This window comes from Abramis brama (genome assembly GCF_963993115.1).
Source record: "Abramis brama genome assembly, chromosome: 19".
Lineage (NCBI taxonomy): Eukaryota > Metazoa > Chordata > Actinopteri > Cypriniformes > Leuciscidae > Abramis > Abramis brama.
The window spans coordinates 15646062-15665478 of NC_139981.1; the positions used below are offsets into that span (position 1 = coordinate 15646062).

Genomic DNA, 19417 nt, shown 5'->3' on the forward strand with positions numbered 1-19417 from the left:
CTACGCTCCATTCACTTTTCAAAATTTGTTTTTAATGCTCTGTGTGTATTCTCTCCAGGAGCCAAAATATGACTCCACTGTTACGTCACCTGCTCAGTATTTAAATGCTAAAAACATTAAACGCTGGAACAAAGATTAAGCAAATTTTCTGAAAAGCACTGAAAACTCCTAATCACAGATTTTTACGAATTTCGTAAAGGTTTATTTATAATAATAATTACAAACTGCTGCTACTACTACTACTATACTACTAATGATATTAGTAATAGTACTATTATTATATGCCTATAAAATTAGCTAAGTTGCATCAAATGAATGCATCTATTTTGCAATCATTACTAAAGATCTTTATATCTTTGCAGCACCTTTGTGACAGGAACAGCCTGCTGTGAGACTTTTGCTCCTCTTCGAATCTGGGACACAGAAAGGTACACCCCCCCTCCACACACACACACACACATGGTTGTATACATATTTTTTATATATAATTATAGTGATATTTATTGGTCTTGTTGAACCCGTCACTGGCCTACTTTCCACAGCAATCCATTTTACAAGTGGGTTTATTAGTATGTAACAGGGGCTGTTCACACAAAACATCTGCCTTTTTATTTAAAGACACTGTGCAAAGTTTAACATTTTATTGAAATTACATGTCACGTTGATAGCCCTAAAATTGTTTAGTATTTTTTACATCCTATCGAAAATTACCATTCGATTTTAACTTGGGTCCTAATTATGTTTTAATGCAGAGTCTTAGCATCATTCAGTTCTTTGTGTTTTCTACATGTTTAAATCTCCAAAAATGTATGTATTCAGATATGTTACTATTTGAAACTGTTAATTTCACACAAAGTGAAAGTAGAACCTTATCATGATGATAGAAGCTGCCCCATTATCCCTTCAGCTCAGTCTTTTCTCTTTGGGAAGTTCAAAGCTGACTTAAAAATTCCTGTCATGAAAGGCCAGGCTTAAACCTGATACAACCTGACTGGTTTCCATAATTCCCCAGCTTTACCTGCTGAATTCAGCTTTCTTGCATGTTGTCAGTCTAAGGAAAGTAAAAGAGGAGGAGGAGGTGGGGGGGGGGGGACCGTGAGTTCCGGCACCAAATGACAAGGAAATTTGAGACGGGAAAAATTGCGGAGAATGAGTAGAGGCGATTCCAGACAGATTTCCATGGGAATCACATGTTCCATAGAACACCGGAACACAAAAGTTGAGCCAAGATTAATGTGACCCACCGATGCGCCTGCCGTTTGATCTGTGAGGCGCGGGTAGCCAGTGTCAGCTTGATGGACACGTGGGCTGGCCGGCTATCAGAATGCAGATGCACGCACAGATAAACAGGCCATTGAATCAAGTTAGACTCACTACAAACCTGTTAAACTAAGAACCAGTTAAGGTTACAAAGAGGTGTGACAGTCAGTGAACAGCCAAAAGTCTGCTTGCATTAGAATCCTTGTTGCTTTAATGTTACACACAGCAGTTTTTCATTTATAAAAAATCGTTTTGGGTCAGTAAGATTTTTTTATTTTTTAAATAATTTTCTCATGCTCACCAAGAATGCATTTATTGGATCATTTTTTTATTTCAATATAAAATAACTTTTTTCTATTTGAATATATTTTAAAAGGCAATGTATTCCTGTCATGGTAAAGCTGAATATTCATTCTCATAATTCTTCAGAAATCATTCTAATATACTGATTTGGTGATCATGTAACATTTCTTAGTGTTATAAATGTTAAAAACAGTTGTGCTGCTTAATATTTTTGTGGAAACTGTGATACGTTTTTGTATCACAGTTCAGGATTCTTTGATGAAAAGAAAGTTCAAAAGAACTAAATTTACTTGAAATAGAAATTTTTTGCAACATTAAATGTCTTTAATGTCATTTTTGATCAAATTAATGCATCCTTGTTGAAAAAACATCTTAAATATATATATTTAAAAAACATTTATGTATATTTTCACACTCATACATATATAGATTTTGGCGTACATGCATATTTATTAGTCATCAGCCATCCCCATTGATAGTAATTAATATTAGCTTTATAATTGTATCACCTTTTGTTGTACTTGCTTGAGTAAGGAGGTATCATATGATTTTTGTAACACTCATTATTAGTGTAGTTTTATGTGCAAAACAGGTGCGTTTTAACACCGAGAGCATTACCTGAGTGTTAAGTGTCTCAGGAGCGTTCAGTGACCTGTCCTGGAGTAAGTCGTGTTGTCTTTCCTCCTGTCTTTGTGTGGCTGCACTAGGGTCAGTTGTATCCTGCCATAATGTGTTCCCGTCTAGTAATCAGGTGCACCTTGTGTGAGGAGCACAAAGCCGCCAGTCACAGGGGGCTGAGAAACCGACTGATGAGTGGAGGGGCTGGGGGGTGACAGGGAATGGGGGCTGTGTGGATGTGTGTGTGTTCCTATGTGTTCCTATGTCTCCCTTTTTAACTTTTCCCAGACAGGCCACCAGCATAACCCTTATATGACCAGCACAAACATGAGACATATTAGAGAGGATACGTTTACCTTCGATTGTAGATGACATTAGCACAAACAACCAGCCTGTTTTTTTTGTCTTTCTGATTAAAGATTGGCCTAGTTTTATGTTCAGTACAAAACTACTTGTGCTTTCAGTTGTTAAAGTTCCCATACTACTTTGTATATACAGCAGCGTTTTAAAGAGTTGGAAAGTCTCTTATGCCCACCAAGGCTGCATATATTTGATCAAAAATACAGTAAAAACAGTAACATTATGAAATATTATTACAATTTCAAATATCAGTTATTTTATTTTAAATATAGTTTTTAACATGTAATTTATTCCTGTGATGGCAAAGCTGAATTTTCTTTGTAACATAATAAATATGTTTATTTTCATCCTTGCTGAATAATTATTAAAAATTAATAAGCATGAATTTTTTTTTTTCTTCTTTTTTTTTTTAAGTCTTACTGACCCCAAACGTTTAAATGATAGTGGAATTCTTATATATCTGTCAGTGTCTGTATATAAATATTCTATAGCTTTTTTATTTATTTTTTATAAAAAATAGACCTAGCAACTTGAGCTGAGATGAAGCATTGCACACTGTGCCTCCACTCTGACATGGCTGGAGTAAATTTAGATATATTGGCTACGACAAAACCAAAAGCATTTGATATGTCTTCTGAAATGGGCTACTGCTGATGTAAACACCAAAGTAACAATTCGGATGCCTTTATTTTTGTTTTGATCCCACAGGCAAATCAGATTATCTTTCTGCATGAAATGCTCAGCAAATTAACCACCCACAGTTCTAAAATAAATTGCAATTATATTTCCTTTACTTCATTTCCATTATAAAGAAATTCACTGGATGTTCAAAAACACCAGATCACCTAAGAGAGAGAATTCCTGATGTTGTTTTTTTTCAGCCGGCTACTTCAAGTGCAACTGGCGAGAGCCACTGACTTTTTTTTGAAAGATCTGAGTATATTTTCAGCAGGGCCTGTTGACTGGGTTGAGGAATAATAGAGAGGACATGTACAGGCCAAGATCAGTCAGACCCTCATGTCTCTGAGTACCAGCTGACCGGCTGCGTGAACTAATTACGGCACTATGAGGGAAGGAAAGAAAAGAGTTTTGAGTATGAGGGACATGGAGATTTTGCTACTGTTAGCCAACACATTAGCAGCATGTTGTTTTCTACAGTGTCTTTTAAGTCAAGCGCTTGAAAAAGATACTTGATAATGATCAAGCTGAAGACAGATGATGCCCAGACACCAAACAAGTTTTTTTTTTATTGCTTTGTCAATATAGACATGAATATTGCCTTAATGTTATTCATATTTAATTGAAAACACTAAATAAGCATAAATTAATCTAAGGATAAATGTTTATGAATAGTATGCTGAGGATAAAATAAATCCAAGTACCAAATGTCAGTATATAAGCCCATTATCTTATCCTGTTTTTAAGAAAAAAAGATCAAGATACAGTTTCATGAAAAACAAAGTAATGACTGTTAAATATTCTCAATTTGACAGATGAGGCAAAAAGTGAATTTTGGACCCTGAGTATGCATTACGCTTCAATTAAACTTTCATTATAATGAAAATCGGAAACATTTCCGACTTCAGCATTTCTGACTTGGACCTGGACCTGGCAATTACGTTCTTTAATGTCTTTCTCCTCTTAAAAGTGAAAAAGTCTATGATCAGCCTTAGTCAGGGACACACAAGTGGTGCTTTACAAGGACCCCTAACTTTTCATGGGGCTCTTGCCATCAAAGAATCTCACAATTGCCCAGAAATTCTTAACATTTTTTTCTCTCAAAGAAAAGGGTTAAATGCCTGGATCCTACCAAGAGCTGTTTTATACAAATTGCAATCTCATTGTTTTTAAGAGAACGCGTGTGACATTTAAAAGTCTCCATTGTCCTGGTCCATGGCATTCTTTTTCTTTTCTTCTTTCTTCTTTGCTGGTGGTTATTTCGACTGTGGGCTAAATTGGCTGACATGCAGCCAGAGCAATGCGATTTCTGTTTGTTTTAGGCCCTGAAAACCTCAGCAGGGCTCTTTATGTACCTGTCTCACATCCTTTCAGGGCACTGACTGTTTCCCATAGCTTCCCTGTGCCAGTTTACCCTCTACACTTAACCTTACAAGAGCGTTAGTTCAAAATGACCTTTTCCTGTAGATCTAACACCCAAAGAAATGTCCTCAGCATTGCCCTTTTTAAAAATCCATCAATTCATTAAAGTTTCCTTTTATAAAGTGTGTGTGTGTGTGTGTGTGGCCCAAATGGTCAAACAGAGACAGAGGACTGTAGGGAGGCCAACCCCACCATTTTTTGATGGCCCTGAGACCATAACTCACGACTAATTACGAACACATGCCATTCTTTATAGTGCAGAATAGGGATTTTAAAACTCTAACAATATCAGAACATAAAAAAGGAGGACATTTATTTGTAACTGTTTTTAGGGCAGTTAGAAAGTTTGTTAGTTTTTCACAAATATGAAGACGTAACTATGTGATTCAAGTAGCTGTTGGCAACAAGGCAGTTTAAAAGTTTTTTTATTTTACTTCTATAAAGACTACAAAAAAAAAATATCTATGAAACCACAATTGCAGAAGACCATAAATATACAGTGTGTGTGTGTATATATATATATATATATATATATATATATATATATATATATATTTACTTTCATATGAGTATATATTTTTAATTATAAATAATAATTAAATATATTTTATATATATATATATATATATATATATATATATATATATATATATATATATATATACACGCGCACACACACACATACATGCATATGATGAATACATTTTAAAATATATATTCATTATTTATATATTGTTTATAATACATTTTTAAAATGTAATTTATAGTTTATTAAATATTATTTCATTATGCCTTCAACTCTGTTTAACTACGTTTTGCTATACTTAAATTAATTTAAATATTCTGCATATTTTCTAGTAAAATCAGTGCAGGAAAAAATCATTGTAGAAAAAAAACTACACATTCTGTCTGGGTGTGTGGCTAAGTATTGTAAGTACTGAGTGTTGTTTTTGCTTGAGCTTAAACATATTCAGGGGTCAAAGAGGATTAGGTTGAGGTCATTTGCTCTTTGAGGAGCGCTTTAAAAGGATGTAGAAAATAAAGCTTTTTCTCTCTAGTTTGTCTGTCTATATTTGGTGGTTACATTGTTCATGTGATCACTTTAGCAGATTGCAAATATCACGGTTGCCCCCGACTTGTCTGTTAGTGACCTCTCAGCTTCCACATGTCTGAACATTAGACATCTCCTTCGGCAAGAGCTGCAAAAAAAGCCACGAAAGGGCCTCCCTTATTGTTATGTAATTTCTAGTTTTGCTTGCTTAAAGGAGGAGAAGACAAACCACCTTTCTTTGGCAGCCTTTGAACACACGTTTGAGAGGGAGTGCTGGCAGATGCACTGTATATGTATTACTCCACTGGGACAGTCGCTCTCATGTCTTAATTAATCTGTCCATTTCACCTTCTGACCTTAATAAAACATGTGCCGTCACTCTGCTAAATGACTCCAGTACTCTGAGTTTAAATCGAAGATCAATTTTTCCTTAGCAGCTCTCTAACCCTTTTCCACTCAATCAAAATCTCTCGTCGAACAAGCCGTGATCAGACAGCCTTTGGAGAAGGGACAGTCTCGCCGCTCGTTCCCAAACAGATCAGACGCTGCAAGAACAAGGTTGCCTGCCATGCAGATGCAGTAATTTAAAAGATTATATGGTTATCCTCTATCCTGTAATCTTCACAGGTTCTCTCTAAAACGGGAGAAAAAACATGGGACGCATAAAAAAACCTGTGACCTAACAATTTAAGAATCCCGGGTGTTTGCTGTTGTACTTGGAACAGTGCTATTACTGGCTTTAAAATTAGAGCACAGATGCGAGGACTTCTTTTACGATGCTTGTTTTTCTCACTTCGCGCTTTGACATTTGCAAAGTCCCGAGCAGACGCCAGACATTCTCTCTCTCTCTCTCTCTCTCTCTCTCTCTCTCTCTCTCTCTCTCTCTCTCTCTCTCTCTCTCTCTCTCTCTCTCTCTCTCTCTCTCTCTCCAGTTTACACAATTTCCTAAAGCACTTAGGAAATAAATATCTGATGCAAATTGCATGTTTTGCAAACAAATGTTTTGCATCATTTAATTGATTGTCCCCATTGTTAAGCACTGCCATCAGTTCAAGTTGTTGCCAGCGTGTTATTTTAGCAGCAAGGGGTAAATGATGGGTATGCAGATGCCCGAGGGGCTACAAGAGAGTTTGTCTTTAGCCCCACCAGGGTCTTGGCCTTTGGTTCTGCGGGACTATCTCTTAAAGAGCCTGTGTCTAAGAAAGACCCCCCTCGTCTCCCCCAGAGCGAAGGTTGGGGATTACCAGTCTGCCCTCGGTGAACAAGCTCACAGGAGACCTCGAACGTGGGGGGTGGTCGCTATGGCCATTGGGCTCCCCTAAATGGTTGCTAGGGACCAGGTATCAAAGGTCCACAAGTCGCACACAGTCACGGTCATGGAGGGAATTAAATAGCAACAAAGAAATTGTGATTCTACAATAATCTGGCCTCTGCGGCGCAGGCAGGGGCAGAGGGCGCCGCAGACCCGTAGGGTCTGTGATCATAGGAGCGTGGTGCTAGGCCCGACACCCCCTTTCTACCCACGATCTCCTTTCTTCCAGTCCTCTCGGTTATCTCACATATCTGGGAACGTACCTTACAACCAAACTAAGCTGCTTTAGCAGCCCATTCAAACTCCGAAAGGTGTTTACTTTTTTTCTCCTCATCCTAAGACTTAATTTAGCTTTTGTGTGGTCCGTGGACATTGGAAATGCACGAGTATAGTGGGATTTAATGGTAATAAGAGATTAAGTGAGCAAATGAAGGCATTTGGTTTGAAATTAGATCTTTATTGACTCCGAGACGTGAAGACTGGGAGACGTTCCAATCTCAACAGCATGTAAACATGACCTGTTTTATGAGCCTGCCAGGCACAGAATCGCTTTGATAAAACTGATACTCAGACGACGAGATGCAGGTGACCTCACTTGTCCAGTCGCTTTCAACTCGCGCTCTGGAATGATCGGCCTCCAGCAAGTTTGCGTAATTCTCTCGGCTGCTTTTTAAGTTGCTGTCTGTGTTTTTATTAATGTGTTAATCTTCTTCAATGAGGTTTGACAAGGTATAATCTGCAAGCTTCTTCTGTTATCTCCTCCTCCCAGGTGTCACCTGGTGTCGTGTCTTGGTACAGAGTTCCGCCGCGGAGCAGGTGTGTTGGACATCATCTACGAGTCTCCCTTCCAGCTCCTCACCTGCGGATACGACACCTTCATCCGCTACTGGGATTTGCGCGTCTGCTCCAGGTACAGGCTGGGAACCTTCAGCACCTTGCCGTTACGATTGGTGTTGTGGTGTTGAGTTAGGCTTAGCGCTTACATTGACCTGTGCTGTCAGCAGATTTGGCCTTGTCTACAGAGACTAATAAAGTTAGCCTGTACGTCTCAGAGAGCCTGTGAGGAAGATTAGTGTTCTCTGTTAATCTAATAAGCCCTCCTGTGCATAGAGTACCGTTTAGATAAAAAAGAAGCCAGACTTGAGCCTCCTCTTGGGTCTGTGGACACAATTGTTCCTCTGAGAGATTGAAAAGGACCCCCTTGTCGAGAGAGGCTCTTGCGCCGGGACTCTCACCCACCCAAGTCCACACCGGTTGGTGGCCATATTGATGTGGTGCGCCGCGTCTCCAGGGCAACAGGGCGGGTGCTGGGGATCAGCGAGCTGCTTGTGGGGTGGACTGGGGCTCTATGTAGGGCTTTGGGGAGGGGGACCCTCACAATCGCATATGGGCAGTCAAGTAACACAAATCAGAGGTGATTGAAAGAGGGCCCTGGAGAGTTTGGGGAGGGGCAAATGTCCCCTCTTAAGATATCAATAATTCACAGTAAGACCAGTCAGGACTCAATATGTGGTACGTCTTGATTCAAAGCGGTTAGTCATCTGAAAGTCGTCATCGTCTATAAAAAGAGGGCACTTTAATTCAGTTGTAGAGTAAACTGATCATGATGGGTAAGTGTGTGAAACTAATTTTAGATTAATTGTGAATAATTGAGAAGGATCTGTGCCGGTCTTTTCAATTGAATTTGAATGCTCAGAACCTTGCAAGACATGCTGAATATATACAAGAGGTTAAAAATGAGAGGCGAGAGATGACGGATTAGTTTAACCACAAACCTTTTGAATTTTGAGAAAAGTGTTTGTGTGTGTGTGTGTGTACTTTTAATAAAATTAATTAACTTTATTTACATGATGACACGAAAATGAACAGGATTCCTATGATGGAAATAAAGAGCTAAATTTGGCCTTTGCTCTTTGAGGGATTGAGAATTAGTTTAAACGACTAAGTTAATTTGGACTAATATACTATAATATTTAATATTCTGTTAAAGTGTTCTTATTGTCATACTCATTTTTGTACTTTAATCAATCAGGATGTAATGTTTTAGAATGAAACAAACCAGCTAACAACACAAAACATCACATTCATACAATTCTTTGATAATACTTGATGGTACTTGTGCTGTTGTTCTCCTATCACAGTAATATAATTTCTTGGAGGATTATGTCTTTAAAAACTAGCATATGACATATATTGAAGACATTTATAAAAACGCCAATTAAAACTATCATTTTTTTAATTGATAACCAAGTATGACTTTTTGAAAATAAAATAAGATATAATTTGCAAGAAAACATGTTTGAATTATTTCAATTATAGAAAGAAAAGAAAATGAAGAAACACCAGGAAGATTTATTAAATTGCCAATTTTCAACTGTGTGAGTGAATGTGTGTATACATATGCAGCAAAGTAAGATCCAATCCAGACATGTCCCTTACGCTCCTGCTGCCCTGCTGTCTGCAGCGCGGCCCAGCCACACTCCCTCTCCATGATTTATTCAGCACACCATTAATGGAGAATTGATCTCTATTGGCTCAGCTCATGCACAGACACTTGCCCTGTCCTTCCCTCTTTTTTTACCCGACCTGTTCTAAAACAAGAAAGCCCCTTTCCGTAAACAAGGGATGAAGTTTCACCCTTGTGGCCTGCCAGCGCAAATAAGACGCTCGCCCTTAAGCCACACAGGGAGAGCTAGCCATGGTGGCTTTGGCTCTTTTTTAGGACTGGTCTAATATAATGTGAGAATTGCTGGAGTAACTAGGAACTTGGAACTTCTGGACTATGCATTTGGACACAATGTATAGCATTACTTAAATGTATAGTGTTACTTGAAATAAAATAAACAAAATTAAATTCAGTTATTTTATTTCAGCTAGTTGCCAAGGTAAAACTTATTATTTTCATTTATTTTAACTTACTAAAATAAAAAATAAAAAATGAAAATGGAAAAAACACAAAAAAATTACTTAAACTTTAAATTGAAAATGAAAACAGAAAATATAAAAAAATAAAATCTATGTATTCATATATTAAATAAAATAATCTACTATAATAGTATCTCAATGATACTAAACACTCCTTTTTCCTGTGGAACATAAAATATTTTCCACAGATATTTTGAAGAATGTCACTCTGCTCTTTTCCATACAGTGAAAGCACATACTCAAGTCAAACTCCAAAAAAGACAAAAAACATATTAAAGGTAGTCCATACAACTCACTCCAAGTCATACGACTGCTTCGTGTGAAGAACAGACCACAATTCAAGTCATTGCTCCCAGTAAATGTTCCCCTTCTGTAGTTCTTAAATCACATTTGCACTTCTGCATATTGAATAATTTGGCAAACTTGATGACAATATTGACTAAACTGCCCTATAAAATAACATGTTTGTAGCAACATATCTGCACATTGAATTTCCCTTTCTAACAGAAAGTGTGTGATGGAGTGGGAGGAGCCTCATGACAGCGCCCTTTACTGTATAAAGTCTGACAAGAATCACATGATTGCCAGTGGCTCGTCATACTATGGAGTAGTGCGTCTTTGGGACAAACGGCAAACACGCTGTTTACAGGTAACTGTGAGCATGCATGTTTCAGAACCTTTTGGTATGTTATATTACTGTAGTGAAGTTCATCTTTGCAATATTCGGTTGATAGATGTTCCAGTTGGCGCCCACCACCAGTAGCCCAGTGTACAGTCTGTGCTTCAACAGCACTCACCTCTACGCCGCCCTGGCCTCCGTCCTCTATTCCCTTGACTTCAGAACTGCTGGGTCCCAGTCCTGGAAATAACCATTCATTCATTTTACTTGAGACTTGTGCTCCATCTCCTCCAAGCCCTTAGTGATGGTCTCAGACCTCAGATGGGCAAGTAGCCATCTTGCCTTTTGGATCATCAGTGCCGCTAATGATACAGTTATGGCCTGGTGGATATTCCCCCTGTCACATGCTCCTGAAAGCAAGCAGGGTTCACGACCTTCTGTGGTCCGAGTCTTAACGGACTTAACACATTGCCTGCGACCTCTGGGATGTCTAAAACAAACACTGCTCAGAGCTGCCAACACCCACTGTGGGGATATATGCTAAACCACAGCACATAAGATAATGGATATATTGAAACTGAAAGTATATTTTTCCAACAATGAGACAATTAAACATGTTTTGTTTCCTTTGTGCATTGTCTTTTTTGTTGTTTGTTTGCAGAGGTTTGCCTTGCACTGAATTTCTTGGTCAGTTGCTGTTTATATTGATCCCATAACACCTCAGTAATGCCTCTCTCACACATACAACATTTCATCGCTTGTAATTGGTCGCTAGTGGGCGTTCCTGCTGCTGGATGCCCTAAATATTATCGTAACTGGCCTTAGTATTAAAAAATCTGATCACAAATGGGTTGTCATTCTATTATGACAAGGAATCAGTTTCCTTACCATTACAAATGAACAGCCTGGAGGGGAAAGTGTTTGTATATAAATTACATTCGTGCATAATGTATCATCATTATCAATGCATGAATCAAACTCTGGCCTTTTTTTTTTACACAGTTTTCCATGCATCATTTTTTATTATGATCAAACGCACATCGTAGCACTGCATCTTACTGACACTTCTCTTCAGTATCTCAGAAGAGACAGATCACATGAGCGCCAATGTCTTAACTCCTATTGGTAGTCGTTGTATTGCTCATTTACATAAGGTGCATAAACTTGTCAAATCACTGGACTCTACAACATTCCATTGCCAACTGTCATTGTTTTCTTCAACTGTCATTGAAATTAAGTGACTTTTGGTTGGTTTATAAATCTCTGTGTTAAGACTGTTTCTGTTACATGTGTTTTAATGATTTCTCTGGAGTTCCTAAAGAGGCAAGGAAGATGTTTGGTGACCCTGTAAGTGTTTTCGACTAGTGTTATACACCGTAAAGTGAGAAATCTAAGGTCAAAGGTTAGGCTTTAAAAGCTATGGGTGGCTGCTGGGTCTGTGCTGGAGCAGACATCTGTAAAGAGGGTAACAGAACAACCAAAGAAGGAAGCCACACACCTCTTCTTTCCCTGTCCTCTCAAAGCAGTGACTTGCAGCATAGAAGTAGCTGAGCGCATTAGCATCCAGAGCTAGCGGAGGTCTGCGCTGACATGGTTAATCCATGCCATCCCAAAACAAATACCTCATGCTTCTGATGTTAAAGCCCCCTTGGATTTGGTGCAGTCACGGGATGACAATGCAAAGGTATTGTCCTGTCACACTCCAAGCAAGCCTCTTTTCCTTTGGGATTCCTCTGTGATAACTCAGGAATTTAGCCATGTTATCCTAAACATCTCAGTTGTGTCAAAGAAAAACAAATAAAATGTGTCATAGACATACTTGATATAAGCAACAACAAAAAAAGTATATATATATATATTTAAAATATACAAAACATTTTTTACAAACATATACTGCTAATATATATTTTTAAATATATTTCCTTAAACTGCACTAATTAAAACATACATTTGACATATGTTTTAAATATATTTTGGATATATGTGGGAGATAATGGAATAGGTCACCAAATAATGAAAATTATGTATTTATTTATTTTCCCTTATATCATTCAAGAATATTCTGGCCACTTTTTTCTTTATCATGTAAGAATTTGGACTGGGGCTATCAAGCTTCAAAATGGCATAAAAAGTACCAAAGGCCGGTCCATATGTGCTCATGCGCCATATTCCAAATCTTCTGAAGCCATGTCATAACATTTATGGGGGACGTTATTCAGCATGAATAAATTATGACAGAATTTTCATTTCTGGGCAAACTATCTCTTTAAATCAGCATTTGCACATCTATCAAAACATATGTTTACCATACTTTGTTTTTAAACTACTGAGATGAAACGTTTATCAACCCCAGACAATGCACATTTGCTGCTCAATGTAAATCTTAAAAGGTGGGGCTCATGTTGGGCTTGATGTGATTTATGGTCAATCACGGAATAAATTAGATCATATGCAATGTGGGACAATCCATTAGCTGATTTTGTCACTGAGGATAAAAGGAATGCCTACACCTCCGTGCAGATATTGTACAATCATGCAGGAAATATGGCCTCATGGGACTGAAAGACGTGGTCACTTCAATAAATATTAATACATAGGTTTGGAGCTCAGCAGGAAATGGGCACTCACTCATATTGAGGATGACATTGTGGATATTCCTAAAATGAAGGCAGGGAATTTTACACTGCAGTGGCTTCTGTAAAAGCATGTAAAATTAGATAATTGCCATTATACAATATGTACTATGTATTAGTTTTATTTCTTGCACTCATTTTCTTCCCTTTCATTTACCAGATTTCATGATGTTATCTGATACATAGAAAGGAAGAGTGCAAGATGCCTATCTAGCTTTCTTTCTTTCTGTCTGTCTGTCACTGTCCGTCCATCCGTCTATCTATCTATCTATCATGTCTGTCTCTCCGTCTGTCTGTCTAACTAGCATGTCTGTCTGTCTGTCTATCTATCTATCATTTCGGTCTCTCTGTCTATCTATCTATCATGTCTGTTTGTCTGTCTGTCTATCATGTCTGTCTATCTGTCTGTCTATTTATCTATCATGTCTGTCTATCTATCAATCTATCTATCATGTCTGTCTCTCTGTCTATCTATCCTGTCTGTCTGCCTGTCTATCATGTCTGTCTATCCATATATCTATATATCTATCTCTATCTATCATGTTTGTCTATCTATCTATCTATCTATCTATCTATCTATCTATCTATCTATCTATCTATCTATCATGTTTGTCTATCTATATATTGTCTATCCATCTATCATGTCTGTCTGTCTATCTATCTATCTATCTATCTATCTATCTATCTATCTATCTATCTATCTATCTATCATGTTTGTCTATCTATCTATCATATATGTCTGTCTGTCTGTCTGTCTGTCTATCTATCATGTCTGTCTGTCTGTCTGTCTACCTATCTATCATGTTTATCATGTTTGTCTATCTATTTTTATTTATTTATAGTTTATTTATCAGGGACAATGTAGCGCACATTATTACATACATAATTATCATAGACAAAGCCATAACAAAATGTGTAAATGTGTTGCATAAAAAGGTTTCTAGCCAATAGGCTAATTTGCAACCCCAGTCCCTGGTCAGGCCTTTCTAAAAACATATACCAAATATATAATTTATAAAAAACTACATAGTGTAAAATACACAATCATGCAACAAATACCTTATTTTACACAATCCCGACCACATTACACAAAACAACACATCACATCCAGCACAGACAATACATTACAACAAAAATGACTCAATGTCCACATATGATATCATGTTCTATCATATCTATCATGTTTGTCTATATATGTCTGTCTGTCTGTCTATATATCTATCATGTCTATCTATCTGTCTATATATATATATATATATATATATCATGTTTATCATGTCTATCTATCTATCTATCTATCTATCTAACTATCTATCTATCTATCTATCTATCTATCTATCTATCATGTTTGTCTATCTATCTATCATATATGTCTGTCTGTCTGTCTGTCTGTCTATCTATCATGTCTGTCTGTCTGTCTGTCTACCTATCTATCATGTTTATCATGTTTGTCTATCTATTTTTATTTATTTATAGTTTATTTATCAGGGACAATGTAGCGCACATTATTACATACATAATTATCATAGACAAAGCCATAACAAAATGTGTAAATGTGTTGCATAAAAAGGTTTCTAGCCAATAGGCTAATTTGCAACCCCAGTCCCTGGTCAGGCCTTTCTAAAAACATATACCAAATATATAATTTATAAAAAACTACATAGTGTAAAATACACAATCATGCAACAAATACCTTATTTTACACAATCCCGACCACATTACACAAAACAACACATCACATCCAGCACAGACAATACATTACAACAAAAATGACTCAATGTCCACATATGATATCATGTTCTATCATATCTATCATGTTTGTCTATATATGTCTGTCTGTCTGTCTATATATCTATCATGTCTATCTATCTGTCTATATATATATATATATATATATATCATGTTTATCATGTCTATCTATCTATCTATCTATCTATCTAACTATCTATCTATCTATCTATCTATCTATCTATCTATCTATCTATCTATCTATCTATCTACCTAGCGCAAGGTCATTACCAAAAGCCCTTTGAGGAACTGTGGGTGAGCCACAAGCTCACAGTTTCTGACAAAGGTATGAAGACCTTCCGAGTTCAGAGGAGGGGTTGGAGGCGACTTATGGGAAGGGGATTTGAGGATTACGTTTTCAGAACCTACAGCACACAAAGGAACACACACAAACATTGTCCACAGACCAAGCAGTGTCACGTCTGGCATAACATGATTATTTACACTTTATCTTTATACTTGCCTGTGCACGCAGCACAGATTGGAAATGCTGGCATATAAAAAGGCAGTGATTACAAAGACATGGGATTAAAACCACTTTACACGCTTTGCACCTGCACAAATCACTGTAAAATCATACTGGCAATTTGAGGACAAAAGGTCTACTTTTCCTGCACCAGGGTTTACATTATCTACCAGTATTACACAACAAATATGTTTACAACATTACAGCACATTCCTGCTTTGATCTCTGAAGAAACATCTGGATGGGAAGAAGCAGTCACGAGAAACCGCTAATGACAATTTTGAAAGCATTATGATCTAATTTGTTTTAATTCATAGCTCCAGTTGTTTTGTTTGTTTGTACAGCATCTTTTCCCATGCTGGACACATGCTCTAGCATCTCAACAGCGTTCAGAGTAAAGAGTGCAAACCACCGAAAGAGACCTGAGCAAAGACCGCTTCGTAAATTTAGCTTTCAAAAGACAGGCCGAACACAGTAATGATGCATCTGGTGAGCTTTCTGGCAAGCCTTTTTAAAGCCTCAATTACACCGTGATTCTCCCGGCAGATGTTGGAAGAATAGTGGGAAGTCAAGCTATTTGGCTGGGAGAGCAAAGTGTTTAGCAGGTGAAACAGTATCCGGCATGTTACCTACGATTTTAGGAGGGTGAGAGCCTGTCTTTAGTCATTCAACTCTTTATCATGTTTTATATTTTGTAGATACATGAACAAGAACTTCATAGCTTCACATTCTCCATTCACATTTCTCAGTGTTGTCTTGACTTTTATTAATATGAAAACGACTATTCTGCCTCAAAATGACATAGTAGGTTTAGCTGAATTTCACACATTATTCACTTGCACAATAATCCACAAATGTTCTCTTTATTTATGGACTGGATTGGAAAAGTAATGTGAGATGAAGTTAAGAGTCACATCATGTTTTGCTTGGCCAAGTTCACTGGACTTAAATGGAATCAAGGACTTCCTTTTCAGCGCAGGTGACCCTTGTTTCCTACAGGATGATGCCTTTCCCAAGCTGCATTAGCTTGTGGTTAAGTATCAAATGTCACAGTGGCTAATCACACACCCAAGAATAGGCTTCAACCCGTACAGACATCTCAGAGGATTCTGGGGTAATTTTACACCAATAGTGCCATCTAAAGGTCAAAAGGAAGACACATCTATTGTACAGGCAATATTATTTCACGGCCCAAAATGATGGACATCTGAACCATTATATAGCAATATAATATTTGAATAATACCCTAAATAATAATTTAAAAAAATTATATTTTTATATATGTAATGTAATATATATTTAATGCAATGCTTGATTCAAAATATGGACAAAACCGCTGTGGAAAATCAATATGGAAAATTCCTTAAAAATGGAATCCTATAATAGGTTCTTTGGGGAACCCTAAATGGTTCTTCAATGGCATCACTACGAAACCCTCATTTGGAAACTTTATATACACTTAATTAGTTGTTTGTAAAATAGCCAGATTTCAAGGTTTTATGTATCAATTGTAAAAAATATATCAACAAGCAAAAACTGCCCAAAACATTAATCGCATTAAGTGTTACAGACAAAACAAATAAAAATAAAAACATGTTGCATGGCTGCAAACAGGCAGCGTATCTCACATTGCCCTCATCATTTAGTCTTGTTGATCTGCTACATGTATCCTCAGTGGAATCTGATCCATCTGTCAAACACTTTTTAAAGGCATTAGAGTTCGAATCATAAAGGAGTTGACAGAGGGTAAAGGGGTGGAGGGGTTGCCCAGGCCAATGGTGCGTCCCCACCTTTCAGCCTCTGCTGTGGGAGAAGCCCAGGACCTGTGTGCTGGAAGCGAAGAATACATGCCTTTCATGCGGACCTCCAGCATCTGTCCTAAAGGAATCCCACCAGCAGTTAATGAAAGGCACCTTTTCCCTAGAGGAGGGAAAAAAAGCTAATTTGAAGAAACTCGACCCTACTTTGCAAATCAGTCAGTAGATATCTGATTGTCACTCCAAGAGCTGGGGTCTAATCCTATTGTTTTTTCTATAGGATTACTTGTGCTGGGTACCTCTCCCCCTTTGGCACTGCACGGGAGAATAGACAGATTAAGGGGATTAGCTTGTATCCTCCTAACTTGTCAAGCTGGGATGTAAGGATCCATTGACTTCACTGTTCTGAATGAGAGAAGTGCCTAAAAAAGAGAGAAATGAAAGCCAGTGAACAAGAAAAATTCCTGAAAGAACAATGTGATTTGTTTGCTTTTGTTCCTTTTAACTTGGCTCAGTTCAAAGAGTCTCACCTAAGAAGCCGCAGTCCCAAGTCGGAAAGATATGTCGCAGGAATAAAGCAAGTATAAGAGCCCTTAGCTATGGCTGTCAAAATAACATTTAGCACAAAACAAACAAGTTTACTTGAGAGAGATTACATTGATTTTGCAGGGGTCAGTGGTTGTCACTTTCTCGATGATACTCTTGCTGTGTCCGAAACCTGAACCATGCTGCCTTCGCAGGGAGAATCTGAAGGTAGCATCAAGGCTGTAGATACCAATGTTTTCACAACATCCTATCTAATACCATGCCTTCATTTGCTGACATTTCTTTGAAGGCGGTATAGATGCACCCTGTGTGTGTAGATTGGCATCTGGTGAAGTTGGGTAAAGAAGAAAATTAATTTGAAAAACTTTCCTAACTATTTCCAACAAAAAAAATAATTAGGCTTGTACTTAATATTTGTTTGCCTGAAATGTTGCCAGACTGGCCGGCAAGGCAGCTGCTTTTGTACACCGACACGCAAAGACGATATTAGAATGAAAATCAAAAGTATGACTTTAGAGAGACACTTGAGATACTTGAATCCAGCATCTTTGTTTTATGTTCCACACTTTTATTAATTCATAAATTGTTCTGGACTGTTTCTAGTATTCTTAATATTCTATATGCATTACTGGATTGCATCCTCCAAGAAAAGATTCAGTCAGTATACTGAAATTCAATTATTAATATCCATACTTATATACATTTATTAATATAATAATTAATAAATTGATTTAAAAATTAATTAATTGTAGTCTATCTATCTGCTCGCTTGCTTGCTTGCTTTCATTTTTGCATAGGGAAATATGTCATATCCTGCCCCTTTAAATTCAGTGTCAGCTGATTTCTTGTTCTCAGCTGGTAAAGAACAACAAAGTCACGCCCTACCGTCGCTTTATTTTTTTTTAAACGACAGATAAATCAACCAATCGTGGCTACGTTTATTTGTCAAAGCAGGAAGTGTTCGCTTGAACGGACCAATAGCAGCAGGGGGCGGGCCTTAAGGAGACTTTCGGAGTTTGTGAGAGAGTTGAAAGAAAGAAGAAAGAGACGTTACTGAAGCTAGCTCGCAGGCTAGCTGAATGTCCTGCCGTGTCGCAGATGTGTCGAAAGCCACGGGAAAGGGCGGAATGTGGGGGGTTGGATATATAAAACTGGGCATGGGGTTGTTTGTAAGTAACGCGGTTATTGGACCAGTCGGTTCGGTGTCAGTGGAGGCAGCGTTGACCGAGGTAAAGACACTGTTAGCATCATTAGCCTAGCCGGTAGGCTGTGGCTGCGTCTCCAAACCTAGCGTGTTGCCTAGTTAGACAGCATTGGGAGGCATCTTAAGTGTGTCAAACGTTGTAATGGTGCCCAGAATGCTGTCTAATTAGTCAGCTCATTAGGTTTGAGGCACAGCCTGTCTGCTTGTGTCCACAGCGGTGACAGCAAAGATTACTTAGTCTTTTGAGTCTGACATGTCACAAACATATTTTACATGTTTCATACTTGTTCTTTTTCGTCCTTTTCTAAACAAAACGATTCAGTTTTTATTTAACACAAAGGTTAAGAAATTGACAGCCTGGAGGTCTGATCTGAACAGCTTTAGCTATGTTCTTTATATGGCTTTTAAAATTGTCAGCTTGACTAAATGTAGAGGAATACATATTCAATCCTGTAACAGTGTCAAGTCATTAGAG

At 37.7% G+C, this 19417-nt stretch overlaps 1 protein-coding gene across 1 annotated transcript in view; it reads left to right on the forward strand.

Moving 5' to 3' along the window:
• Positions 1–19417, forward strand: part of LOC311069366 (F-box/WD repeat-containing protein 4-like) — a 45531-nt gene that overhangs the window by 14843 nt on the left and 11271 nt on the right. The window contains exons 6-8 of the mRNA XM_084092464.1: positions 363–428; positions 7774–7914; positions 10437–10578. Coding sequence (XP_083948590.1) covers positions 363–428; positions 7774–7914; positions 10437–10578 — 349 coding nt within the window. The remainder of the gene's footprint in view (positions 1–362; positions 429–7773; positions 7915–10436; positions 10579–19417) is intronic.